Source organism: Dasypus novemcinctus, chromosome X (assembly GCF_030445035.2).
Source record: "Dasypus novemcinctus isolate mDasNov1 chromosome X, mDasNov1.1.hap2, whole genome shotgun sequence".
Classification (NCBI taxonomy): Eukaryota; Metazoa; Chordata; class Mammalia; order Cingulata; family Dasypodidae; genus Dasypus; species Dasypus novemcinctus.
Genome location: NC_080704.1, coordinates 47,655,546 through 47,683,487, shown reverse-complemented (window position 1 = coordinate 47,683,487; position 27,942 = coordinate 47,655,546). Strand labels below are relative to the sequence as shown.

Here is a 27,942-nt window from a genome sequence, read left to right as displayed (position 1 = left end):
ACACTTCTCAGCCTCTATGGTTTCTAATGAGAGGTTGGCACTTAATCTTTTTGAGGTTCTCTTGATCCGATGCTTTGCTTTTCCCTTGCTGCTTTCAGAATCCTTTATCTCTGATATTTGTCATTCTGAATAGTAGGCATCTTGGAGTAGGTCTGTTTAGATTTATTCTTTTTGGGGTGTATTGTATCCTTGGATTTGTGTCTTTCATAAGAGTTGGAAAGTTTTCAGTCATTATTTCCTTAAATATTCTTTCTGCCCCTTCTCCATTGTCTTCTCCTTCTGAGACACCAGTAACATGTGTTTGTGCATTTTGCACTGTCATTCAATTCCTTGAGACCCTGTTCCATTTTTTCCCCATTCTTTTTTCTTTCTGTTCTCCTGTCTTCTAGTTCAGATGTTATGTCCTCAAAGTCACTAATTTGTCTTTGAGCAATTTAAATCTTCTTTTAAGTGCCTCTGATGTATTTTTAATTTCATCCATTGTGTCTGTCATTCCCATAAGCTCTGTTACTTTTCTTTGCAGGCTTTCAAATTTTTCTTTATGCTTACCCAGTGGCTTCTTAATATCCTTTATCTCTTTAGTCATATTTGCCTTCAATTCTTTGAAATTGATTTAGGAGATTTGTTTGATGATCATTGATTAGTTGTATCATTGATTAGTTGTCTTAAATTCTGTATCTTGTCAAGACATTTGGTATGTTCCTTTGACTAGGCCATCTCTTCCTGTTTCCTAGTATGGCTTGTAATTTTTTGCTGATATCTCAGCATTTGAACATGTTGGTGAATTTACTCTGATCATCAGTTTCTCTCTCTTGCCCAGTGTTTTTTTTCCCACAGGTCTTCTTTTATTTTTGGTTCACTTTATTCTAAGTCTTCAAAAGTGCCCAGCGTAAGTTATCATAATCAGACCAGGGACTAATAGGGTACAGATTTTCTCACAGTGGTGGGGCTAAAGAGAGACCTAAAAGCAGTTTTCCTCCTTGCAATTTCCTGGCCAGCCAGCATATGGCCATCTTCAGTGAACCTTTCAACAGAGGAGTTTCCTTCATTCTCTGCTTTCCCTTGTTTCTGAGCCATGATTCAAAGTGGGCTCTGCTGGCCAAATTCACTGAAGAGAAGCCCTCTGACTCACCCTCCCTCTTCCCTTCTAACAGCTGATAGGCAGGAAGTCGTCTGTTCCCTCTCAGTTGACTGCTGTGAGCCAGGGGTTTTATCCAGGCTTATTTTCTTGAGGATGGTGAGTGGAGCAGTGGGAGCCCTTCCCGCCACTGCAGGGGGTTCGTAATTCACATTTGTTGTTTCAGGTTCTTTTTTTCTCTGTCCTTTGCCCTCCTGGGAGTGGTACAGCATTGTCCTGGCCTGCTAACCCCCAAAGCAGGTCCCTTGGACAGCTTTTGGCTGGCCTTTTCTCCATTGTTTTTGTGAGAGTTGAGCCCTGCCTGCTTACTCTGACACCATCTTCCCTGAACTCCTTTCATTCTGTTTTAAATGTGTGTCTGTTTATATATAAATAAACATTCAGCACATGGTGAGTCAATACCCGTGTAAGAAAACATCTGAACTCAGTCCCAATAATTCTAAAGCTAAATATGTCATAGGGAATTGGGAGAAGTGACCAGTTGATTATTTCTTTCCCAGGTCATTTGAAAAGCATTACGATACTTTTTATCTTCAATTCATAGATAATTTGCTCCTAGTTAAATGTAGAAACTTTAGTTATAAATGTCCTATAAATTGAAGTAGTTTTGCATCTCACTGAACCAGCAGCAGAACTTAACCCAAAAGAAGAAATAGGGGAGACCCAGCTGTGACTGCCCCAAACTACCCCATAACAGGGCCGGTTGAGATTCTAAAGAAAGAGGGACTGAATGCCAGGGTGATAAGTCTTTAAGTATTTAATAGGGGAACTTACAGAGAGCTGCAACTGTCTCACGAGGGATGGTGAGTTGGCAAGAAGTTCACTCGAGTATGCCCACAGCTTTGGCAACTGCTCTTTAGATTATATAGGGTCAGAGAACAAAGGTATCTAAATGTAAGAGGCTTGCATGGAAGTCTTGGGAAAACATTTGGGTATGTCCTCTTTTCTCAAAAGAAGATACACCTGGGCTGGGCAGCAGTCAGGGTTGTAACAGCATTCATTCAGGGAGTTACAGAGAGGGATGCCTGAGGCAAGGGTGAGGTCACTCTTCAGTCAAGTAGGAGAAGCTGTATGCATCACACAATCCACCTCCCTGACCTGGCCTTACAAATCTCACATGCCTCCTCTTCCACAAGAGTCCCTAGGCCATGGGCAGGGTGGGAGAATAGTTTGCAAGCCTGATTTTCCAATTTTTAAGGGCCTTTGGAGACAGAACCCACACCAACAATATACAAGTGCATAGAATAAGTCAAATTGCCACAATATCCAGAATGCGCATTAACAATGTTTTCCACAGCTTTTCCACCCTGTGAACCAAGCTTTTATTTGGGACCACCATGAACCATTACCCATTTGATCTCTGAGTTGCAATTGGTTTTGCAAGTGAGCTAAGGACTTATCTACTTCATGCTTTTTATCTGGAATTAGGCACAACACTCAGTTTTTAATAAGGTACGTGTTCCCCCCTTCTTCTGTGGTGAGAATATCCAGGGCGCATGCAGTTTTGTAGCACCACTTTGCACACAAATTTAGTGCAGAGAGGCTGTGTTTAGTATCACTGAGGACCGTAGTTCCAAACTTTTGAAAGGTTTCTATCTTGAACATGGTGTCAGAATCACTTCCTTGGTGAACAAAAACAGATCAAATAATCCCACCAAGAAAGTACAGATCTGCTTTACCTCCCTCTCCAAATCAACTTGTTTAAAGGCGCTGGAATTGTGTCTGATATCCTAGAGTGTATCCAGGAGAAGCCAAGAGTGCATCTCCCTGTCCACCTGTGGATAGCTATAGCCACACGTTTGTTCTGCATAACCATTGCGTGCCATTAGGGGACATCCAGTAGATACTGGGGAATCAGCCCCAGACTTTCCCTGCTAGTTAAGAAAATGGTATAGAAGCATTTTTCAGGAGACATACAGCCAAGATATCTAGTATTAATTGGCTCAGGGTCTTTTATATGGCTCTTGTTCCCAACACAGGAAGACAGGTCATGAAAGTAACCCTGTGGTAGGAGTTAGCCAAATAAACCCATACCATAAATGGATATAGGTTGTATGTATTCTTTGGGACATTACATTTCCAATGGCTTCTCCTTCTGAGGCTTTGCTGGAACAGGTTAGGTTGTGCCCCATGGTGAGCTCCACTCCCATGAATTAACAGATGCTGGTGGTATTCAGGGTTGCCATTGCCTTCTGATGCTCTCTGGTCCAGCATTAGGCAGCCTCCCAATCGCAACCCCCAAGCAGGTTGCTCACCAGGGGGTGCCTCCTTGACTCCCGAAAGGTATGAGGCTGCAAACCCAACAGTTGGATCAGTTATGTGTGTCCACTGTGGGGAGGGGGTGGGCAAGCTAATAACACATTTTCAGTGGGGTTCCAAGCATTAGCAAAAGCAGTTAGCCATAAAAGACAACATAAACTAGCAATAAAAAAATAAGAACTTGTTTGGAGCACAGATTGGACTATCTCACCCTTTTATTAATATGAGACCAGTGTTGGTTCTTCCTCCCTAGATGATATCAGCAACAGCAGGGGATCACCCTGACAGACTATACCATACCTTTTGTCCCACTACGGGAGGGGTCACCACCTCTATATCAATAGAGTTAACAGTAACCCAGTGTACTGTGGCCACAGCCATGCCCTTTGTGATTGGATGCTCACCTGCCTGTTGTTACCATGTCACTCCAGGTCCCCTCTCTTCCAGGAATGTTGGGCTTAGCTCTAGAAGGACAGGGGTCTCCTGCCTTATGGGCAAGAGGATCCCTATCCATCCCTTAGACACAGTCTACCCCAGACCCCAAGGTTTTTTCCTAGTACTTGGGGTGATAGGAAGAGGAGTTTGTAGTGTTATCTGTCTCAGTTGACATTTAGCTCGGGACTTCAGGCCTCCTCTGTCTGTGTCCACACTTGCATGGTTTGCGCATGGGCTAGCACTGCTAGGGTCCTATTAAAGGCCAGCTTACCTCCCTTGGTGGGCATGTCATTAAGATTTACGAGGGCCCTGGAAATAGGAAACTGTTTCCTCAAATATATTTTTTCTATAATGTGTGTTTGTTTTAGTCTCTTTCTTTTTAGAGAATTTATTCAAGTTTCTGGTGATCCTTGGTTGTTCTTTTATTGTTACAAGGGAGTTATTGCCTGGAAGCTCTGTATACATGAACAGCTCACTTGTAGGTGATCAGACAAACACTGGACCATTTTTTGAGGAGTCTGTGAATGTGTCAGTATCTGTACATCTTTTGCTTTTGAGCAGGTCAGTTTGACCAGAGAAGAATCTTCAATCTTCTACCTCAGGATAGTGGTATACTTATTTAGAGGGTAGGGCGTGGGGGGTGGGGTGGGGTCTAAGCCTGATTGAAATGGTTCCAGGAGCTACCTAGGGAAAGGAGGGTGAGAATCTTAGAGTTATTTAACATGTGAACTTTCTAATTAATCCCCCTGTTTAAGTACAGTACTTCACTTTTGACCTGATCTATGAGTCTGGTGTCCAGAGAGTCGGAGAGTTTTATTTGCTTGGTGGAGGATATGTGGGGTCAAACTGTGCCTGTAAAGGTTCAGCCAGTCCTCCTTCTCTGCTCCATTATGCACCTTTGCCTCCAAATTGGTGCTTCTTTTTTTTTTTTTTTAATCTCTCCCCTCCCTCCCCACCCCGGTTGTCTGTTCTCTGTGTCTATTTGCTGCATCTTCTTTGTCCACTTCTGTTGTTGTCAGTGGCACTGGAATCTGTTTCTTTTTGTTGCGTCATCTTGTTGTGTCAGCTCTCTGTATGGGTGGCACCATTCCTGGGCAGGCTGCACTTTCTCCTGGGCAGCTCTCCTTACGGGGTGCACTCCTTGCTTGTGGGGCTCCCCTACGCCGGGACACCCCTGCGTGGCAGGGCACTCCTTGCGTGCATCAGCACTGCGCATGGGCCAGCTCCCCCCGGTCAAGGAGGCCCGGGGTTTGAACCGTGGACCTCCCATGTGGTAGACGGATGCCCTAACCACTGGGCCAAGTCCACTGCCAAATTGGTGCTTCTTATTCCTAGGCCTTTCTTGGGAATATTCTGATAGGCAAATCAACTTGCTTCTTATTGGCTTGCCTTGTTGCAAACTTAGTGTGGAACTTCAGGTTCTCCTAAAAACATGTCAGGAAAGGGTTAGACTGTAAGAAATTTATTGGGCAATTACCTGTGAATAAAATGAATGGAGAGGGAGCTGCAAGAGGCTGGGAGAAGCATCACATGCTATGCAGGTCTGACCCTTGTGGAGGGAAAAGGGATTTAAGAAATGTAGGTTGGGTAGAAAAATTCTTAGCCTAGGTATAGTTCCAAGCAAATTTTGGCAAGACCTATTGGGATTCTCCTAGCCAACGTAAGCTGTCAGATTCACACATCTTGCAGGAATGAGCCTGCCTTAGCATTCCTGCTGCTCTTAATCTTTGGCTCAGAGTAGTCTGTGGGAAGCATGGCATTCATGAGAATGTGGTAATAGATACAGAGTGCTGCACCTGGGGTTGCACTCCCTATGGTCTTAGAGTGAGAGACGTATTTTAATGATTGATACTTGTGGATTTCAGCTTTCTCTGATCTTTTAACTTTGTTACTCCTTGTCCATCTACTTTTTAGCATCCAAATTTTTTTTTGCATATCTAGTATGCTGTTGCCTCCTCATTCATTCTCTTTCTCTTTGTGGGTATCTGCTTTTTTAATGCTTTTACTTAAATATTAGTTGGACATCATGAGGGCGCAGAGAAAAGCATACATTCAGACACCTTGTTTACATGGATGTGTTGGTTCACTTATTCATATCTAATTTTATTCATCGGTGGAGTTATGACTCCCTTCACCTTTTTATTGTATGGCTCTCTCCCCTTCCTACAACATAATCCTTCCTGGTAACATAGTGATTCCCATTTGAATCTTTGTGGGAGCAGCAAAAAGATGGTTAAAGAGGTTGTTGCACTTTGGTACTTATTCTTCATTGTGCAGAAGAACTGTAGAGGAGTGGGGCGGGTGATACTTATTAAATGCAGTGGTTGATTTGGACTCCTTTCTCAGAGAGTCCAGTCTAGTAAGTATGGAGTGTAGGCCAGAAATCTCTTTTTTTTTTTTTAAAGTAAGTATTGTAGTGATTCTGAGAAATTCCAAATGGACCATAATGTGTGCCTGAAGGGAAGGGGGGAGGGTTAGGGGAACTGTGGTGAGACATGATTGAGTTTTCATTTTAAGAAGAAGTCTTTGACTTAGTGTGGAAAAAATATTTAAGGGCTTTTACAGTGATTGAGACAAGGTATTGATGGCCTCAGTTAACTCCCAAGTGGTAATTGGGACAGACAGAGAGAAACAGATTCATGAAGTCTTAAAGAATAGAATCAGATAACCTGGTTAATATTTGGATATCTTCTACATGGGAGATGTGTCTTGTTTCCCCCATTTATTTCTTTGTTCAATCTTTTATTTATATCAGTATATTTTTTTCAGCTCCTCTTTCTCTCCTCATTTTCTGACATATATATGTTGGTGTGCTTAATGGTGCCCCACATTTCCCTAAAGCTCTGTTCTTTTCTTCATTCTTTTTTCTCTGAAATTTTCAGATTGTATAATCTCTATAAACTTGTCTTCATATTTGCTGATTCTTTCTTCTGCTGCTTCAAATTTACTTTTGAGACCCTCCAATGAATCTTCCATTTTGGCTATTGTACTTTTGACTCCAGAATTTACATTGGTTCTTTATTGTAATTGCTGTCTCTTTACTGATGTTTTCTATTTGATGAAATATATTTTCTCACCATCCTTTAATTCTTTAAACAGGACTTCCTTTAGTTCTGTGGCAGTTTGAGATTATTTATGGACCCCAAGAAGGATAAGGATTATGTTTGTAAACTGGTCTGTTCCTCCAGACATGATACCCTTTGTGGTAAATTCAAAGATTTTACGTTTACTTGATTAAATTAAGATTAGGGCTTTGATTTGAGCACATTATTAGGGCTACTCCGGGCTGAGTCCCCGCCCCCTTGGTGGGCTATATAAACAGACTCTCACACAGAAGAAGAGACACAGGAATGGAGAGAACTCCATAGGCATGGCGGAGGAGAGAACTTTGATCTTGGGGTCCAGGAGAGAGTTGAGCCATTCGTCTGATATTTGCAGCTGAGAAGACCCAGAAAGAAATGAACCCTCTAGCCTACAGCTGAGGTAGGAAGAAGCTGGGCCCACAAAGCCTGAAGAGGAAGAGGAAGGCTGAACCCTTGCAGAGGCAACCATCTTGCTCCAACACGTGGCAACAGACTTTGGTGAGGAAGCACTTCCTATGGTACATTGAGTCGAACTCTTTAGGGCCTTGTAAGTGTAAGCTTTTACCCCAAATAAATACCCTTTATAAAAGCCAACAGATTTCTGGTACTTTGCATTAGCACTCCTTTGGCTGACTAATACAAAGTTCTTCGAGCATATTTATAATAGCCGCTTTGAAGTCCTTTCTGCTACATCCAATATTTGAGCCCCTTCAAAGGTAGTATCTGTTGTCTGCTGTTTTTCCCTGTATGTTTCATACTTTCCTGTTTCTTTACATGTTTTCTAATCTTTGGATATGGACATATCTCCTTACTCCAGGGCTTGTTGTTCTTGATTGTTTATTTGTTTAGTTACTTCCTGATAAATTCAGTGCAGCCTCTGATGTCCCTCTTCAGAGGCCTTGAGTATGTGCACAATCTTCCTGACCGCCAGGAACAATTGCATTTTAGTTGGGTTCTCTTTGGCCATCTCTTTTCCTGATCTTGCCATAAGCTGATACACCTCTATTGATATCTCACTCAGTCCTTACTCTCTACTGACTCCTAGATGATTGCTCTATTGTGCTTTTTAAAATTATATTGAAGCATATCATTCATCCATAAACATACATAAGCAATAAGTGTATGGTAAAAGTTGTGAACTTACAGAACAAACATGCATAACATCATACAGGGGTCCCATAAATCATCCTACCACCAACTCCTTGTAACTGTATTGTTTTTGACAATGTCCTGTGGCATAAATTGCTCCCTGGTCTAATCCAGTTAAAGCCACACGTTCCTCACAGCCTCCCCTGGGCAGAATCTCTGTACTGTACAGTAGGAGTTGGGGAGTAGGGTGGGCAGTGGGGTACCTGCTCCTCACTGGCTCCATGCAGACCCTCCCTATGAGCCTGAGCTGAGAGGTGGGAAGAGGGAGTGTGACCTGCCGGAGAGGATGGGATCTGCCAATGTTCACCACGTGCTGAATGTACCTAGAATAGTTCTAATGCCCTGGGAAACTAAGTGAGATGGAAGCTGCCACTTGGCTACCAAGCCCACTAATTGCAGCCCTCTTACAACACAGATCTATACGGGAAAGCCTCCCCACCCAGATCGTCTGTATAAAGCTGGAGTTGGGAGTAAGGGAATGGGCACCACCATTTGACTTCTGCCACCTCTTCAGTATAGTCCTTCCACAGCATGAAGCTGTGGAAAATGGGATGTTCACTGGCTGCCATGTCTACCAAAATAGCTCTTCCACCTCAAGTTGCTGAGGGAGATGGAATATGTCACTCATCTGATGAGCCCTTTGGAACAGTTCTTCCACAAGGCAGATTTCTCAGGGGGTGGGAGCAGTCCCTATCTCAAATGCCAAAGCTTCCTATTGTTCCTACTGATTTTCTGTAGATTTTGTTGAATAAATGCTTCTAAATATGTTTTAAGCCCTTTGATCAAACTCCACACACTTCAAATGCTGGTTTTCCTTAATTTTAACTAGTTTAATGTATGTCTCGCCAGAGAAGAGGTTTCCCTGGACTCCTCCAACAGCCATTCCTTAATTCCCGGCTAGTTATTGCATTTTTAATGATTTTGAATGTTACAGAAAACTAGTTTTTCAAAGATATAATCAGGTGACTTGAGTTTGTATGGACCAGGTACTGGTGAGAAGAATTTTTTGAAAGGTGTTATGATTTCATTACAGAAAATTTGCTCTAATTGAACTTTAAATATCTTACCTTTGAAACTCATCTTCAGAATTGAGTAGTTGTAGACCTAAGAAGCAGAGTACTAGAGTGTGTAGGTACTGGGGCCACATGGTCTGGGTGCAGATTCTTGCTTTGAAATTTACATGTTCTATGGATAAGTTACTTAACCTCTCTCTGCCTCAGCTTCCTTGCATATAAAATGAGTATCATCTGCCTCTTAGGGCTGTTATGAGGGTTAAATGATTCAACACATTTAAAATATGAAATCACTGTAACTGTGGGGCAATGGAAGTGTTCCACAAGATCATGCAATGATGGATATAGGACATGTTAAATTACACCAAAAATGTATAAAAGTCTATGGGCTAAAATGTAAACTATAATGTAAAACATAAGATAACTAAAAATTTAGAAAATTGTGTAGTCTAAAATGTAAACCATAATGTAAACCCGAATGGGACCATGTTTGAAAGCTATTGTTTCAATATCTGTACATCAGCTGCAGCAAATATAATATGAACATGTAAAAAGATCATTGCTGGGGAAGGGACAAATGGTTTGATGTTGGATATGTGGGAGTACCATGTATTGTATATGTGAATTACTGTGATCTAAAACTTACGTGAAGACAAACATAATAATTAGAAGGAAAAAAAAAGGAAAGGATGTAGACACTGAGGAAGAAATGGAAGATATTGCCTTGCCATGGTACATACAGGGCAACACCTATAGCAGTAATGAAAGGCAAATCATTTTTTCATTTTTTGATACTGCAATTTATTTTTCCTTTTTTAAATTTTTCTAAATTACTATGTATTCTGTATCTAACCTTTGAACCCATCACTATATTCCATTTTACTATTAATGGAACCTGGCAATATATTGAGCTTCCTTTTTGAAGAAGTTTTGGACTGCAGAGAGGTTCAACTATGGCGGGGGAGGAGCACTCATGTGGGGTGTTATTGGTGGGGGGGCACATAGTTGGGAGGGAGTTCTCCAGGGCGTGTATACAGGGTACATAGAAAGGTTTGGATATTTTCACAGTGGTTTCAGTTGGAAACAACAGCTGAGGGAGTGCTGAGTTCCTGGCCAGGGGAGCTCTATCACATTCCCCAGTGGAACAGCAACAATCCCCCAAGTGCAATGGCAAAGACCAACAAAGATGGATGGTCCAACGATGAGCCCTTGATACTGATGGCTACGATTCTGAGCCTGTGTGCCTGAAATATAAACTAGGCCTAGAGCTGCAGGGTGCCTAAGAATTACTTCCTGTGAGCTTCCATGTTGCTCAAATGTGGCCACTCTCTAAGCCAAACTCAGCATGTAGATGCATTGCCTTCCCCCCAACATGGGACATGACTCCAGGGGATGAGCCTCCCTGGCCTCAAGGGATTACTACCGAGTACCAGCTGATTATGTAACTAGAAAAATACCTTGAATAAAGGGGTCGACTCAGACCGGCAGAATATCTCAGCTTACATGTAATATCAGGTGTTAAAAACTGCTTTTTACTGGAAAATGACCTTATACGGAAGGTTCAATGCGGATCAGCAGAATATCCCTGTCTACATAAAATAACATGACTTTAAAATGCTGTTTGACCTAAAGTAAGGGGGAAATGGAAAGGAGAAATGAGTTTATATGGCTACGAGTTTCTAAAAAAGAGTCTGGAGGCTGGCAGAAGGATTGCCCTTATGCACAACTGAGCAGAGTCAGAGAGACAGATAAAGCAGATACAACCCCCAGATATTGGTTCCTTTGAGGGCTAAAGAGACCCATGGGAGTTATGGTCATGGCCGATGGGGTTAACTACCAGGTCAGATGGCCCCTCTTTGGAAATGGTGTTTATGTGTGATGAATCTGGACTCAGATGGGATCTCCCTTCATAAGACTTTCATGCTAATGTGCTGGAGGTACAGTTAATGTTGGGGTTTAAGATATATTTAGGGGATTTGAAGCTCTGGACTGACAATGTGATAGCCAGGTCCTGAGCCTCAACAGACTCCAGCACCTACAATCTGACTTATTGGGCTCACCACACTCAGCTAAGATGGAGTTGAAGAAGGACAACCACCACACCATGGAGCCTAGAGTGATTACAACTGAAAGTGGGAGGATTGCATCTAGCATCCATGTGGAATCTGAGCCTCCTCTTGACGTAGAGGTGCAATGGACACAACCAATCCAATGTCCACATAGAAAAGGTGGCATTGGATTGAGAAAAGTGGACATGATGGCTGATGGGTATGGGGAAAGGCAGGAAGAGATGAGAGGTGGAGGCGTCTTTGGGACATGGAGCTGCCCTGGATGGTGCTTCAGAGGCAATCACCAGACATTGTATATCCTCACAGGGCCCACTGGATGGAATGGGGGAGAGTATGGGCCATGATGTGGACCATTGACTATGAGGTGCAGAGGTGCCCAAAGATGTACTTACCAAATCCAATGGATGTGTCATGATGATGGGAGGGAGTGTTGCTGGGGGGGGGGGGGGGGGAGAGGTGGGGGGGGGGGTTGAATGGGACCTCAATATATATTTTTAATGTAATATTATTACAAAGTCAATAAAATAAAATTTAAAAAAACTGCTTTTTGACTTTGGATAAAAGGGGGAAATGGAAAGGACATGTGAGTTTATATGGCTATGAGTCTCCAAAAAAGAGGCGGGAAGTCATCAAAGGGGTGATGTTTATGCACGCCTCAGCTGGGTACCAGAGACAGCCAAGGTAGATGGAAACCGAGGTGCTGGTTCTCCTGAGGGCTGCAGAGACCCACAGGTTCTATGGTCATGGCAGATGGCTCTGGAGTTCAGGCCATGTCAGCTGTCCCTACTTTGGAGTTTTTGTTCCTGAGTGTGGTGGAATTGGACTCAGGTATGACCTTTCTACACATGCCTCTTCTGTTACTTTTACCGGACCTGTGGTTGGCATTTGGTTTGGTGTATACTCAGGAGACCTCTATCTCTGGACTGTCCATGTGACGTCCAGGCCCTGGGCCTCAGCAGATTTGTGGCTCCTACCCTCTGGTTTCTTGGACTTACCTTGGCCAGCTGACAGGGTCAACCACCACACCAGGGAGCCAAGAGTGCCTACAACTGCAAGCAGGAGAATTGCATCCATCATCCATGTGGAATCTAAGTCCCCTCTTGATGTAGGGGGGACTGGACATAACCATCACAGGGTCCACAGGATGGAGGAATAGGGTATGGATTAGAGTGGACTTACTGATGCTCTGCTGGGGAACTACTGTGATTAGTAAGGGAAGAAATTGTAGTAGTGATGTGGAGAGGGTGGCCACGGTGGCTGCTGACGGTAGGGAGATGGAAGAAGAGATGTGATGTGGGGGCATTTTCAGGTTTTGGAGTTGTCCTGGGTGGTGCTGCAGGGATGGATGCTGGACGTTGTGTGTCCTGCTGTGGCCCCCTGGGTGGATTGGGGGAGAATGTGTACTACAATTTGGACCACTGTCCATGTGGTGCAGCAGTGCTCCAGAATGTATTCTGGAGGTGCCGTGGATGTGCCGCGATGAGGGAAGAGGTTCTTGATGTGGGAGGGGTGGGGTGGGGTGGGGTGGGTGGGGGGTATATGGGTACCTCATATTTCTTTAACATTTAAAAGAAAATAAGGAAAAAAAAAACATTTAAAATAGACCCTGACTCATAGTAACTACTCAGTAAATGTTATGTAGTGGTTATTGTTGTTAGACATGTCATAGGCAAATAATCTTCTTATCTGTGTATTATATTATTGAGGCCAATAATGTTATTGTCTATAGCTAAAGATTATCTTAGAGAATTTTTTCTCAGTCATCCCTACTACTCAATACTATACCTAATTATAATATGATCTTTAGTGCCATCTAGTGGAAGAAAATTAGAGGTGTTCTTTTCGTAAATGATTCTTTTGCAATTCTGATTCTTTTGGAATTTTGATCATTGGACTGTAAACTAAAGACCTGGGTTCTTCCAGTTGTGTTGTGCTCTAGCGATATGACTTTGGGCATGTCACTTGCCTTCCTAGGGCCACATTTTCCTCATGAGTAAAATGTGAGAATGGAGAGGAGAGTGTGATGATCACCCTCTTATTGCCCCCCCCACTAACATTCTCTGATTGAGTGATATGTATACTTTGATGTGACACAAAAGATTAGTGATAAGCATTGGTTGATTGAATTCCATGTGCGTGGATCTGCCTTGCAGGCTCTCAGAGACCAGCAGCTCTCAGAGACCAGCAAGGTTGGCAGGAATGTAAATCATCAACAGTAGTCCAGTTTGGTAAATGCTGAGATATAGAGGCATGTATGGGGATGCCATTAGATTACATCAGAGTATGCCTACCTTAGCTGGGGAGATTGTTTAGGAGAACTTTGAGGCAACGCGTGAGTAGGCTTTTGAGGAATGAGTTTGGGTTTATTAGGCAGAGAAGGAAGGAAATGGGGGCGGGGAAGCATTTTCAAGAGCACAGAGCATGGACAGTGCAGAAACTGCAAGTAATTCAGGATAGGAGTCAAAGAAGGATGGTGGAAGAAGAAGCTGGAAAGGAGTGTAGATACGTGACATTTTTTAAAAAGTAAACCTAAATTACTTAAGAAGCAGGAGAACTAGGTTCTATTTATGTTACTAAATAGCTCTGTAGGCTCTAGTTAAGTATTTGACTTAAAGTCATTTTTAGAAGGCTTTCAAAGCCAAGCTGTGGTTTTATAATTTTTGTGTGTGCATGTATGAAATGCAGAGCAATGAAGGTTTTTGCAGTAATATGATAATATCTGTTTTAGAATAAAACTCCAATGACACTTTAATAGGTGCGATTAGAAGAACTAACTGAAGGCAAAGAAACCCATTAAAAGAGTTTTGCTGTGATCTAGATAAGAATTAGAGCAGGCTAAGACTAGAGTAATAGCTGTAAGGAGAAAATAGTTTTGACCACTGTTGCTCGAGTAGGATGGACAAGTTTGGGCAGCTGCATTTAAGAAGTGGAGGAAAAGCAGTAGTTGTTTTCAGAATGACTCCGTGGAATGTTTGGAAGAATTATAAAGCTGGTAGTCAGTAGGCCAACACTTTAAGTAGCTTTATGGGTTCTGTTACTTTATTTACCAGTGTCCTTATTATTATTCTACCTGTTTTAAAAATTTTATTCTAAATAATCCTATCATTAACTACAGATTTAGTTCTTTATGAGTTATATTACATGATTTCCCCAAAAGTTATAGGTGAAAAACTACAAACTAGCAGGTGATGGTAGAAGGAGGAAAGTTACCAGAGAGAAGGCACTGGGTCAGTTGATAGCATACCACCTAGGAAAACAGCAAAAGTTAAAGTAGGCACTGAGCTGTATACCATATTTTAGTAATGAATGTCCACATTATCAACTTCTCATCGAACTTGATTTGAGTGACATTTGTTAAAGTAGAAGGGTGATTTCCACCAAAAAAGAAAAAAAAAAGGTTGTATTAGTTTCCCAGGGCTGCCATAGCAAATTACCACAAACTTGGTGGCTTAAAACAACAGGAATTTATTCTCTCATAGTTCTAGAGGCTGAAAGTCTGAAACCAAGGTGTTAGCAGGGACATGCACCCTCTCAGGTCTCAGAGGAAGACTTTCTTTGCCTCTTCCTAGCTTCTGGTGATTATCAGCATTCTTTGGCATTCCTTAGTTTATAGATCTATCACTGCAATATCTGCCTCCATTCTTCGCATAAAGTTCTCCCTGTGTATGTCGCTGTTTTCTCTTCTTACAAGGACGCCACCCTAATTCAGTATGAACTCAACTTACTACATCTGCAAAGACCCTGTTTCCAAATAAGGTCACATATTGAGATCCCGCCATGAAATTTGGGGGGACATCCAACACAGTGATCAAAGAAAAAGGAAACAAATGGACATGCTCTGAGTCAGGCACCATGGGAAACACTTTCACACACTTAATTAATCATTTAGCCTTAACTACAACCCTGTGAGGTATTATCTTATTCTTTCCATTTTACAGATGAGGAAATTGATAGTCTAAGGTTATACAGCTGTGAAGTGATAGAGATAGGATCTAAAAACAGGTCTTTTGACTGCAAGTCTGTTTCTTTATTGTGTCATAACTCACTCCCTAAAGAAAAGCGTTAGAAATGTTCTGCAACAAAGCAAGATGTTGGTAGTAGGGTGATGTATGGGAATCCTATATGTTTTGCATGATTATTGTATAAGCTCACAACTTTTCTAATTAAAAAAAAGAAATTTATCAACACTTGAAAACTAAAAATAAAGAAAAAGAAAAGTGTTAGCACTTGTAAGGATAAGTGCCAGATAGGTGGAAATAGGGTTACCAACCATTCTTATTTGCCTGGGACTGGGGATTGGTAGGGGTTCTTAGAACATGGGACTTTCAATGCTACAACCAGGAAAGTCCCAGACAAACCAAGATGAGTTGGTCACCCTATCTGGAAAAGTCACTTAGATGAAATAAGCCATTTTTTAGAATTACCTAAATAAGATATTGATTGTATTTGTTTCCTGTAATATTGAATCACAAATTAGGCCTTTTGTTTTATGATGTGATGCATAATTCTTAAGTGGAGAGGAGTTAAGGCCTTGCCTGACTTCAGTCTACTTCTTTCCACTGACTGTGAGCATCCTCCCTTGCTGGTGTTGCACTCACCTGTGTGATTCAGATGATCTAACTAAATTTTTAAGGAACCTTTTGTTTCACTCGTTCCAAGTTTGATGAAATGGCAGAAGAGCTACTGAGAAAAAAATCAAGAAGGCAGGTTGATTATAAATGTCCATTCTTTAAAGAACAAGGAAATATATATTCTGACATTCAACAAAAAAGGAAAACCCTTAGTGTTATTATTTGGTAGATACTCTAATGTATATTTACTTTATGTGTGTAAATATTCTATTAACTAAACAATTTATATTGTTTTGATATGGAGATAGGAATCAGGAAATTAGGCCCCAAAAGTGGTGTTGCAGGTGGTCCTACAGTATTTTCCCAAGGGAATGTTCTGTAATTTTTCAAAGAAAGAAGAAAAGCACACTTACAGTAATTTCATGAGTTTCACATGGAGACATGCTTGGTTGGGTGACCAGAGGCTAAAAGGATATGGAAAGGAGTTGGTATATACTTAAGTTTTCTATCTAAATAGTAGTTATTCTCAAATTGTGCTCATTGTTAAGATATACAAGAAGGCACTAGCTTCTGTGGCTTACCAGTATAAAAATTGCTATTGTAGCAACCAGGACATGAGTTAGATGGTTAATCCATCATGATCTTGTTCTTAGGACAGCACTCTCTAGGTCAGTCACTTGGGATTTTATGCTTCCTTAAATTTTACTGCAAAGTCTTTTGGGATATAGCACCTATTACTTTAACAAATTTGTAAAATGATTTATGCCTCCAAATAAGTTAAAAATGCTATTCTGGATAGCTGCTACATTTTCAGATTCTTAAGTATGGTACTTCCTGGTTTTGCAGAAAAGATTGAAGGCAGTTTATTTCAAAGGTAAGGCAGTGTATTATTTACTTAAGATTTTTATCTAAAACAAGAAGAAATATGGCCATTTCAGAACTTCCTATGTTTTCTTTACGCTAAAATTTCACTGTGTATAAAAACCGTCCTCTGCCGTTTTCAACCACTGTCAGTGATTCTACTTTGGAACAAAAAATTCCTGCTGCTACACTTTGATCGGCTTAAATTTTTAAAAAAAAAATAAGATTTCAAGGCAAGTTATTTAAATACACATATCTGTTAGCCATTTGCAACTATCTATGGGTATAAATCTGGGTCTTGGCAGTAGACCAACAAAAGAGAGAAATTATTTGGTGGTTGAGACCATGAGTCTGCAATGTTATCCATAATCCCCAATTTCAAATTGTTTATCAAAACAATTAGCTTATTGTTTTTATTGATCTGCTTCAAACTAAATGTCACACATTGGTACTTTTTGATTACTATAAATTTGTTTTGTACTATTTTTATGAAATTTTGTTGACAAAAAGATTCAATTGCTGGTTGGTGAAACCCACATTATTTAGAAACAAACCAAAAATACTTTGATAATTATTTCACTATGGCACAGATATTCTTGGCCTCAGTCATTTATTTGTTTATATATTTAAAAACAGACCATACATTGCTTTGAGGGGAGAATTTTGGCCCTGCTGACAGTATTTTCTAGGCTGGTCTCATCTTAGAGAAAGGAGGTATGGGGGTAAAGGTGATAGTAGGGAAATTTATCGTGGCTCATGTCCTTGTTCAGCTCCTCAGTTATAGGTAAATAAATAAAAATAGAAGCCCAATTTGATTACACAATTGGGAAAGTATAAAATATAGGTATGTGAATAACATTCTCGACTTTAGCATATTAATTTAATTCCTCTTTATTGCAACATGGTTTTTTACTTCTTAAATAAATATTATTGAATAATGATTGATATACAATAAAATGAACCAAATTTTAAGTGTACAGGTCAATGGGTTTCAACAAATGTATATACTCTGTCATTCCACAAAGTACCCTCATGCTCTTAACATGTATGATATTGAAGACTTTAATACGGAAAATCGAGATATAGACCGGCACTTCTCTAATTTTCTTTTATCAGTGAGGAATGCCATTTTGTGATAGGTGTCTGGTTTTTTAATGGTAAAACACCCCTCGTTTTCTCCCCTTTTGTAAAATGTTTCAGTTTACATTCCTTAAAATGAAAAACAGCAGAGGAATTCCACCTTCTAAAGATGTTTAGAATATTATATTTCTTTTTTGTCCTGTGTAAAATATGACCTTAATAGTCATTCGTATATTTGGGAAAAACTAGAACTTTATTTGGTTTGGATTTCAGTCATCTCTGCCTTTCTTTTTATCCATATCATTGACATCTTCCAGTTTTATTAGTTGAGTCCAAAATAGATTTTCACCAAATTCATGGTTGAGTAACTCCTTAAAGAGAAGTCATGGAATTTTATCTTTTAAGAGATAAATTTGGTTTCTTTTCATCTAATGTTGGCTTTTTAATCAAATGCTTTTCTTTCAGGACAGTTTAATGCCTCAGAAGATAAATATTAGTGAAGATCATTGAATTGGTCACCTAGCATCTTTATTAATATCTAATTAGTAAGCTCAATGATTTATAATCCTTCAATATGAATTAGAAATGACCTGGAATTTTTAAAATAGAAGTCCCTAGGAAATAAATGGCACTTTAGGTAATTATTTACCAACTCATCCTAATGAAAAGAGAGAGGGAAGATAAGTAGCTCTCACAGAAATTGACTTTATTATATTTCAAAGCTGATAGCTGATTACAACTATAGTGTTGGATTTAGTTTAAATTTGGTATTCACCTGGGTATGCTGCTTTAACATATTTATTATACTTATTGGAACTGAAAACTCTGGGAAATTTATTACCCAAATCTCATTAATTTATAAATGCTTAAATGCTTAATGCAATTAAGATTGATTTATAGCTAATAGACATTTGCCTATTTAAGAAAAAAATTTATATCAGCCAAAGATACTAAATTAATGGCATGCCCCTTCCTTTTTTATTCACCTGACAGAAGAGGTTTTAGGCCATAGGATTAAAAAATGGGCAAGAATTCAAAGAACTTAAAAGTTGCTTGAATTCTCTATGTGTATGCGTGTGTAAAAAGATAATAAAATATATAAGGTTGATAGTAAAATGTGTGAAAGAGCAAAGAAATAATGAGTTTGCAGTTAACCCAGATTGGGTGGGCCTGTTTGGGTCTCTAGCCATCCATTAGTTGAGAAGGTCAACTTTCCTGATTTATAAGAGAATAGCCTCATTAAAGCCAACCTGACCTGTATCATTGCTAAAGTTGCGATCTTTGGTCTTCAAATTGATTATTAAAGTGGAACTCAGAAACAAAATTTGACTTTGCTGCTATAATCCTTCCAACATTCTGCTTAGATCCCTTTCTTAAAATATCATATGATCATTCATTTCAGTACACCAAGGAAAAAATGTCGAGTCAACACTGACTTCATTTACTTAGTGTTCATTAATATTAATATTTATTCAAATGAATACATTAATACTTGTCCCAATTATTTCTGTGATTAGATTACAGTATTCTTTATTTGGATTTGGAGACTGGGTTGGCTCTTAGTGAATTTTAACTGTTGAATTTCTAACACAACCTGGAAGTTGTTCTGAAAAAAATGATTTGTACGTATTTGTCAGGAAAAGATCAGTGTCATTAGAAATAGTAAAGCTGAAATAAGCCTGTTTTATATAATAGTCTTGATAGCTTGCCACCCAAGTCATTGTTACTACTTTAGAACTAGTGGATTAGACTTTAGAAACCATATGAAAACTACACAGCCCAAGAAGCCATCATAGTGTGATATAAAGAGAACTAGAGAAAGCGGTTGTGGCTCAAGTGATAAGGCCTCCTCCTACAGTACGGGAGGACCCCGGGCTCACTCCCTGGGGCCTCCTGGTGAAAAAGAAGAAGAGAAAGTGTGCCTGCATGGTGAGCCAGTGCCCATGTGGTGAGCCGAGTGCCTGCGTGGCAAGCTGAGTGTATGCGGGTGCCCACACAGCAATTGAGTGCCCATGGAAGTGCCCACATGGTGAGCCAGTGTCTGCATGGTGAGCCAGTGCCCACACATTAAGCTGAGTGTCCACGTGGCAAACCCAGTGCCCATGCAAGTGAGTCACACAGCAAGATGATGACACAACAAAAAAGAGAGATGAAGGGGAGAGTCAAGGTGAAGTGCAGCAGAGACCTGGAACTGAGGTGGCGGAATTGACAGGGAACCTCTCTCCACATCAGAGGTCCCCAGGATTGAATCCTAGTGAATCCTAGAGGAGAAAGGTGAGAAAAAAAGAGAAATAGATACAGAAGATCACACAGCGAATGGACACAGACAGCAAAAACAGCAGGGGGGAGAGGGGGAGGGGAAGGAAAAAATTTTAAAGAGAGAGAAAGAACTGGACTTTGGTTGAATCCTGCTTCCTCTACTTACTAGTTGTATGATTTTCATCATCTTATTTGTCTCACTGAACTCTGGGCCTCAGTTTCTTCATCAGTAAAATGGGGATACATGTATTTTTCTCACAGGGTTATAATGATGTGGACTTATAGAGGGGCATGTAAATGTCAAATGTTGCATAATAAACTCAAATGTTAAACTATATACTCTAGTGAAAAAATCTAAAAGGTCATTCAATAATAAAGGGCTACTATATAGTGGATATTGTCTGCTCTATGCTTGTTTGGTGAATTAAGCAAGATAAAATAATTTAAAGCTACAGAACAAATGAAAGAATAACAATAGTGAAGAAATTCCAGACCTAGTTATTAAATGATTGATTTGGGTTATTAGAAGAAGTTATAGAATTCCTTTGTGAGAGTATTTTTTTAAAACTTCTCAAGAGTTTAAATTCTTTATTGAATGACTGAATGACCTTACAATTCTTTCTGTGTAAGAATTGCAGAACTCACAATTAGGAGAGAATAGGAACTAAAACAAGTCAGTATATCTAGAGCTGCCCAGTTCCAATTTGGTAGCCACTGGCCATGTGGTATTGAGCATGAGAAATGTAGCTAATCCAAACTGAGATGTTCTATAGGTATAAAATACACACAGGATCTCAAAGTCATAGCACAAAAATAGAATATAAAATATCTCAATAATTTTTAATTTAATATTGATTACATGTTGAAATAATGTGGATATATTTGATTGAATAAAATATATTATTAAAACAAATTTCACCTTTTTACTTTTTAATGTGGCTACTGGAAAATTTAAAATTATGTATGTGGCTCACATATTTCCATCTAAATCCTTACTGAATAGTTTTCTAGGCAAGCCAACTCTTAAATTTAGATCTTTTAAGAATGTCAGAAGTTGTTCCTTTCTTCAGTCATATTTATAAATACCCATATTATTTTCAACCTGTGGTCAGATTAGCTTGCTGCAAAATTGTAGCATCCAACTTTTAAAAGATAGTATGAAGAATTTTCCTGCGATAAAAACAAGTATTAGGGGAAGCAGACTTGGCCCAATGGCTAGGGCGTCTGCCTACCACATGGGAGGTCCACGGTTCAAACCCCGGGCCTACTTGACCCATGTGGAGCTGGGCCATGCACAGTGCTGATGCGTGCAAGGAGTGCCATGCCATGCCATGCAGGGGTGTCCCCCATGTAGGGGAGCCCCTTGCGCAAGGAGTGCACTCCATAGGCAGAGCCGCCCAGTGCAAAAGAAAGTGCAACCTGCTCAAGAATGGCCCCCCACACACGGAGAGCTGACACAAGATGACACAAAAAAAAGAAACAGATTTCTAGTGCCGCTGATAAGGATAGAAGTGGTCACAGAAGAGCACACAGCAAATGGACACAGAGAACAGACAATTGGGGGAGAGAAATAAATAAAAAATAAATCTTAAAAAAACAACAAGTTTTAGTAAAGTAAATAATAAATAATTTACATGAAAGTTATTTTTTAAGACTAATCACCTGAAACAGTTTCCCTAAATATACCTTATTTCAAGGACAGACTGACAGGGAAGATTCTGTAGGCTGTGGTTGCTTTATTGTTGTTGGTTGGCCCAAACTTCTTAGGTAACTAGTAGCAGTCATTCAGTACTAAATTAAAGTAGCAAGTTGCTTTAATTTAAGTGTGTTTCTCAGATTTGAGTCAGAAAATTAAATATTACTTTCCATATTATTAGTGCCTTTTTAAAAGGGAAATAAATTTATTAAATATAGGCAAATAGTTAAATGTAAGTGTATTAAGCATAGAAATGGATTGTTAAAGAATTTTTTAAAGTCTCCCTGAGAGATTGAAAAATTAAAAAGTAAAATGGAGAGCATAGAAAGTTACCAATTATTGTTCTGTAAATAAAGGAACTCTTAAAAACAGGGATATTGGGAAGCAGATGTGGTTCAAGCAGTTGCGACCTACCACATGGAAGGACCTGTGTTTGGTTCCCGGTGCCTCCTAAAGAAAATGAGCAAGACAGCACACTGACGCAACAAGGAAACCCAATAAGAGACATAACAAGCAGGGAGCAGAGGTGGCTTAAGTGATTGGGTGCCTCCCTCCCACATGGGAGGTCCTGGGTTCAGTTCCCAGTGCCTCCTAAAAAGAAGACAAGCAGACATAGAAAACACACAATGAACAGATGCAGAGAACAGACAGCAAGCTCTAACAATGGGGGCAGGGGCATAAATAAATAAAATAAATCTTAAAAAAACAACAACAGGGATGTTAACTCTGTGTCAGGTCATTAACAGAAATGTTCTGCTAATATCCGTAAGCAGTCAGATAATCACAACTTCAAATCATTATCACAATGTAAGCCATCTTTTGCATCATTGCCTTTAAAATTTCGAATATTTTTATGTTAGTTTTCTTCTACTCAGTGTTCTGATTTTTGTCCCTGGAATGTCAGATCCAGTGACATTTAAAATGCTTTAGTCTTTGAAGGCAGAGCCCCCAGCAATTCCACCTTCATTTTAACGGTGGGTGGGTGATAAGAGACTAGACAGGAGTTTGTTCATCTCTATATTATACCAAGCAGAAATGTATGGCCCGAATGAGAGGTCTTCAGAGAATCCATTTCTATTCAGAGTGTTTCGGTGTGACAAATATGTCACATGGCAAATGGTGAGTATGGGAAAAGAAACTCTGTAGTCACATGAAGGGGGCAAAGTAAAAAAACTCAGCTGAAAACAGAAAAGCACAGTTTTCATTGTGGCAAATGCTCTCTCTACTTGGGTCAAACATCAAAGCATTGAGTTAAAAATCAAACTCTTTAAAAGAAATAGAAAGAGAGAAACTTAGGTGAAAATAGAAGTAATGAAAAGGGTGACTTCCAATAAAATGAGAAGCTAGAGATAAACATAATAATAAGCAATAAAACTGGTAAACCATTCTTAGAATTAGGAGGCAGAGCATTCTTGAAGGGAGAGAGAAAAACTGCAAGTAGTTTGTGTTGTCTGACTTCAGCCTGGTCCTCCAGCATACTTGTGAAAAGACTTACTTGTAGTTATGACTTTCCAGCATAAAACCCACAGCTGAGTCATGCCTATCCTCTCCTGCTGGGACCTTTCCACCTACTTTTAGAGATGGAGGTCATCCTTCATGTGCCTCTGATTTCTTCCTTTACACTGAACACTGAGCCCCCTTGGCACCTCAGCCCACAGTGCTGCATTCCACAGTCCTTTCACATTCGTTTTCTCATTTGAATCTAATACTGCCCTTTGAAATAGATTTACTAGATTATGCAGGTAGAACATTACCTATCACCATCCCCATTTTGTTTGCTATAAGAAAACTTAACCTTAGAAAGGTGAAGGCATTTGTTAGGACGTCAGCTGATAAGTTGCAGTGGCAGAGGCAGGACTGGCACCAAATTTTCTGACTCCAGTTCTTTATCACTGCAACTTATCAACACAGAGTGCTTCATTTACAACAACAGCAAAAACAGACAAAACGTTCTTTGACCCTGCTTTTCTTTTCCTACTGTCAGGTTCTTCGAATATGTCCATGTCTAAACCCAGCATGACATAATGGAAAGACTGCTGACTTTGAAGTCAGAAAGGCCAGGACTTGATAATAGCTGTATGCTCTTGAGCAAGTTTTTAAGCCTCAGTTTCCTCAAAGGGTTATTGTAACATGAAATGACAATGACAGTAAGAAGTACTTAGCCCAGTGCAAGGCATGATAAATTTTAATTTATTATAACATAATTATGTCCTGCACACTGACTTCTCTCTCTGCAGAACCCGATATTGCCCAGGCTGAATCTGGCTGAATCTTATGGTCTTTTCTCAGCTTTCAGACTTTCCTGCTATTCTCATCTTAAATCTGTCTATTCCCATGACTTTCCTAATATTATGTTATTGGTTCTTTTCTGATTCATTCTTTTGTCTAATTTACCGACTTCTCTTCCTCATTCTTTCCTTATATTAGTCTTCTAAGGTTCCATCTGCCACCATTGCTCTTGTTGACCATACTAAGGTGAATTAATAATCAGAGAAGAGATACTATATCTATTCTGCTTTGTGCAATATATCCTTAGCCTTGGTTATTTCTTAAATGTTTCCCTTCTATTTCCAAATATAAATTCTCAAGCTGTATTTTGTTCATCCACCAAACAAGTAAAAACCTAGCATTATTAACATGAAATATGTAGACATGGCAAGTGATGTCCATGCTCAGTAATTTTCAAACTGTTTAGGTATGGTGGTGGTGGTGGTGATGATATGTTCAACTTTGTTTTCCAAATGGTATTTCTTAGACAGTCTTACCTACAGTATCTGAATTTGTTCCTCAAAATAGCACCATGAAGTAGACAGTTATGAATGCTTCAACACATGTACATCTTATAATTGATGTTTAAAAACAAATTCTGACTTTGACTCTGAGAATACTGTCTTTTTTTTGTTTAAACCTCCTATTTTTTTTGCCCCGTCCCATCATTCCATATATTTCCCTGGTATATCTAGAAATGCTTCATTTTAGGCTAAAGAATAGACAACGTGTTCTTATCAAATTTAAAAAAGAAAACTAAGAAAAAGAGGTAAAATTCAAAATAGCAAATTGAGTTACTTATTAGCAGACCAAGTAATAGTGTGGAATTTCTAAGTTGAAACTTGATTACAGGAGTTTAGGGGAAAGTATTTATTTGTGCTATTCACATTTCTTATTAATAAGAGCTGACTTTATGATGTATATAGATCTAAGCTGGCAAAAATATGAAAGGTTATAATGATTTTAAATGGTAAAGAGTTAAGCTTAGTTTAAAAGGGGGATTTCATCTCTTTAGTTAGAGAAGTCTTCATGTTACCATAGATCACACTCATTTATCCATCATTCACTCTGATTGTCTTTTGTTCATATCTAATGAAGTATGTTGTGTGTTTGTTTTGCAGATCTAAAGCGGGAAGCCAGTATCTGTCATATGCTGAAACATCCACACATTGTAGAGTTATTGGAGACATATAGCTCAGATGGAATGCTTTACATGGTTTTTGAATTGTGAGTGTACATTTTCTATTTTCTAAGGGTTAAAGATTTAAGCAATGTTGGTTTTGGATAATACTAACACTTTCCTTTTAAAATTTAACAATAGTTGGGAGCTCCTCTGTTTAGAAAGGCAAAAAGTGATAAAAAAAGGATTATCTCATCTAAAGTTCACGATGGCAAAGGAGGCAACCATTGGGCATATTCAGTTACCCTCACATTTTCAGCACACTTAAGAGGCTCAAAAAGGAAAAAGATTTTAGAGGGATAGGAGGACTCAAAGTATACAGTTCTAATCATAGGAGTCTTAGTGAAGAGCAGTATGGTAGGGGTAGACACATCTGTATAGCAAGCCTCTCTATCAACTAAAAATAATGAATGACAACCTAACTTCTTCTGATATAATCACCATATTGGCATATGAAGGAAATTCTATAGATACAGTTTGTCTTGACCTCAATAAGCCATTTTACATGTTCCTCACAAAATTTTTGTCAGTAAGGTAGAAAAATGTTAGCTAAGGATAGTACAAGATAGTTTCATAGCTGGTAGAATGATTATATTCAAAGAGATTGTATATAGCTTCATGGGACAACATCCTGCAAGGCTTCATTTTTTATCCTGCTCTGTTCAAAAGTTTAATTAATGATTTTGCTTACTAAATTTTCAAAAGATACCAACGTTGGAGGATGTATTTGTTATCTATTATTTCCTAACAAATTACAGAAAAACTTAGTGACTTGAAACAACACAGATTTATTACTTCAGTCTCTGGGCATCAGAAATGTAGACTTGACTTAGTCACATCATCTGACTCTGGGTCTCTCATGGGGTTGCAGACAAGATATCCGCTAGGGCTGAGGACATTTTAAGGCTCAACTGGGGGTGGATCTGCTTCCAAGCTCACTCATGTGGTTAGCAGGCTTCAGTTCCTTGTGGGCTTTTAGACTGCAGGCCTCAGTTCCACATGAGCTGTTGGCCTGAGGCCTCCCTTGGTTCCTTGTCCCAATGCCACTCCATAGAGCAGCTTATAATATGGCAGATGGCTGCACTGGAGCAAGCATGCAGTAAGGCAGGAGAGTGTAAGAAAGATGGAAGCCACAGTCTTGTAACCTAATCTCAGAAATCACACACCATCATTTTTTTCATAATCTATTTGTTAGAAACAGGTCAGTAAATCCAGGCCACAAAGAGGGAAGGGGATTTCACAAGGTCATGAATATCAAGTGATGATCATTGGCAGCCACTTCAGAAGCTGCCCCTCTCCCCAGAAGGCTAGCTAACACATCAGATATCTAGACCAAAATTCAAAAACCTTTTAAAAGTTTGCAGCAGAGGAGCTGAAACAAAGAAAATGAAACTTAAGACCAGTTAATATAAATTACTCCATTCAGGTGCAAGAATATGTAAGTACAAGATCAATGTGAATTTAGTTGTGACTACTTATTGTGAAAAAGATGTAAAAGTTTTGGTTAATTGTGTGCAACAGCTTAAAAAGCCACAAGCTGACCTTTGGGCTACATCAATTAGCAGTATATAGTATTCAAAACAAAGCCCCATTTCCACTGTATTATGTACTTGTCCTCCCTGGAGTGTTCATAGTAGGCAGGACACTGGAATGTTTAAAGAAGGGGAGAGTCAAAGGAGGAAAGAGCCTGGAAACTGTCATAAAGTCATGGCCTTCAAAAATTTTGTCGGCAAATCTGCTAAAAGAATTTTGAAAAACTATGTACCACCTCATATTGATACAAAAAAAAACTTGATTGTGAGGATGTAATTATCAGTGTTTTGTATATTGTATATATCATTTAAATATATTTTCTTGAAAACTGCAGAGCTGCACTATCATTCAATTTATTGAAAATGCAATGTGGTGTACATGGCAAAGCCAGTTCTCACGTTCAAACCAGTCAGCCATATCAGATACATTCCATCAGATCAAAAATCTGACTTCATTTTTTTCAAATAAAAGTAAACTCTTAATAGACATCCCTGTGACAATCATCTTACTATTGATTTCTAATTCTAAAATAGATAAGGTTTTGCCATGAATTTATTGTGTGGATGAAATAAGTTGCACATCCCTCTCCCCTTTCTTTCTGAAGTTCCCTTCAGGGGGAGGGATTCCTCCCTCAGGAGCAGTGCATTCTTCAGTTGTCTCTCTGAAGTCAGGTAGGCTTTTCAGGATGGATGAGTCTTTCTCTTTGGAGATGGGAGACTGTTATGAGTGGAGCTGTATAAAGAAACCCACAGAGTTGTTTCAGACTGACCAAATCATGGAAACTGAAAATTTCAAATAAAGAGAGAATAGTGTAATGAACCTCAGTGTACCTGTCACTGAGCTTCAACTGTTACCAATATTTTGCCATTCTTGCTTTATCTAGCCTTTCCTGTTTTGTTTTTTCCCCCAGAGTTTTCTAAAGCAGCATTTTACCTATTCATACTATTTTTTGTATTTCTAACAGATAAGGACTTTTTTTTTAGCATGACCATAACATGGTTATCACACATAACAAAATTGAAAATAATTTCTTAATATTGTGTGAATAGTCAGTTGATGTTCAGTTTTCCCTGATTGAACATGAATTTTAAATGACAGTTTTCTAAATTTATAATTGTTTTATTATTAGCTCTAGGAATATGGAAGTAGATTATAAATTCATGGTTAAAATAACTTAGCTAATTTCTGAAAAGGACCAGAAATAAAGTAGAACTATAAAACTGTTCTTTTATATATTATGTTTTATAACTTCATTTTTAAAATCATCCTTGCCCAGGGTTTTGTATTCTCCTTGATCTCCTGGGTTTAAAGCAAACAACTTTTTAAAAAATCAGTTACTGTAAGATTT

General features: G+C 39.3%; 1 protein-coding gene across 8 annotated transcripts in view; it reads left to right on the top strand.

Annotated features, from left to right (window-relative positions):
• The window catches only part of CASK (calcium/calmodulin dependent serine protein kinase), a 435,002-nt gene that overhangs the window by 150,019 nt on the left and 257,041 nt on the right, over positions 1 to 27,942 (top strand). For all 8 annotated transcript variants that reach the window (XM_058291528.1, XM_058291532.1, XM_058291535.1 and 5 more), the window contains exon 3: positions 25,003 to 25,108. In XM_058291528.1, the coding sequence (XP_058147511.1) occupies positions 25,003 to 25,108 (106 nt within the window). The remainder of the gene's footprint in view (positions 1 to 25,002; positions 25,109 to 27,942) is intronic.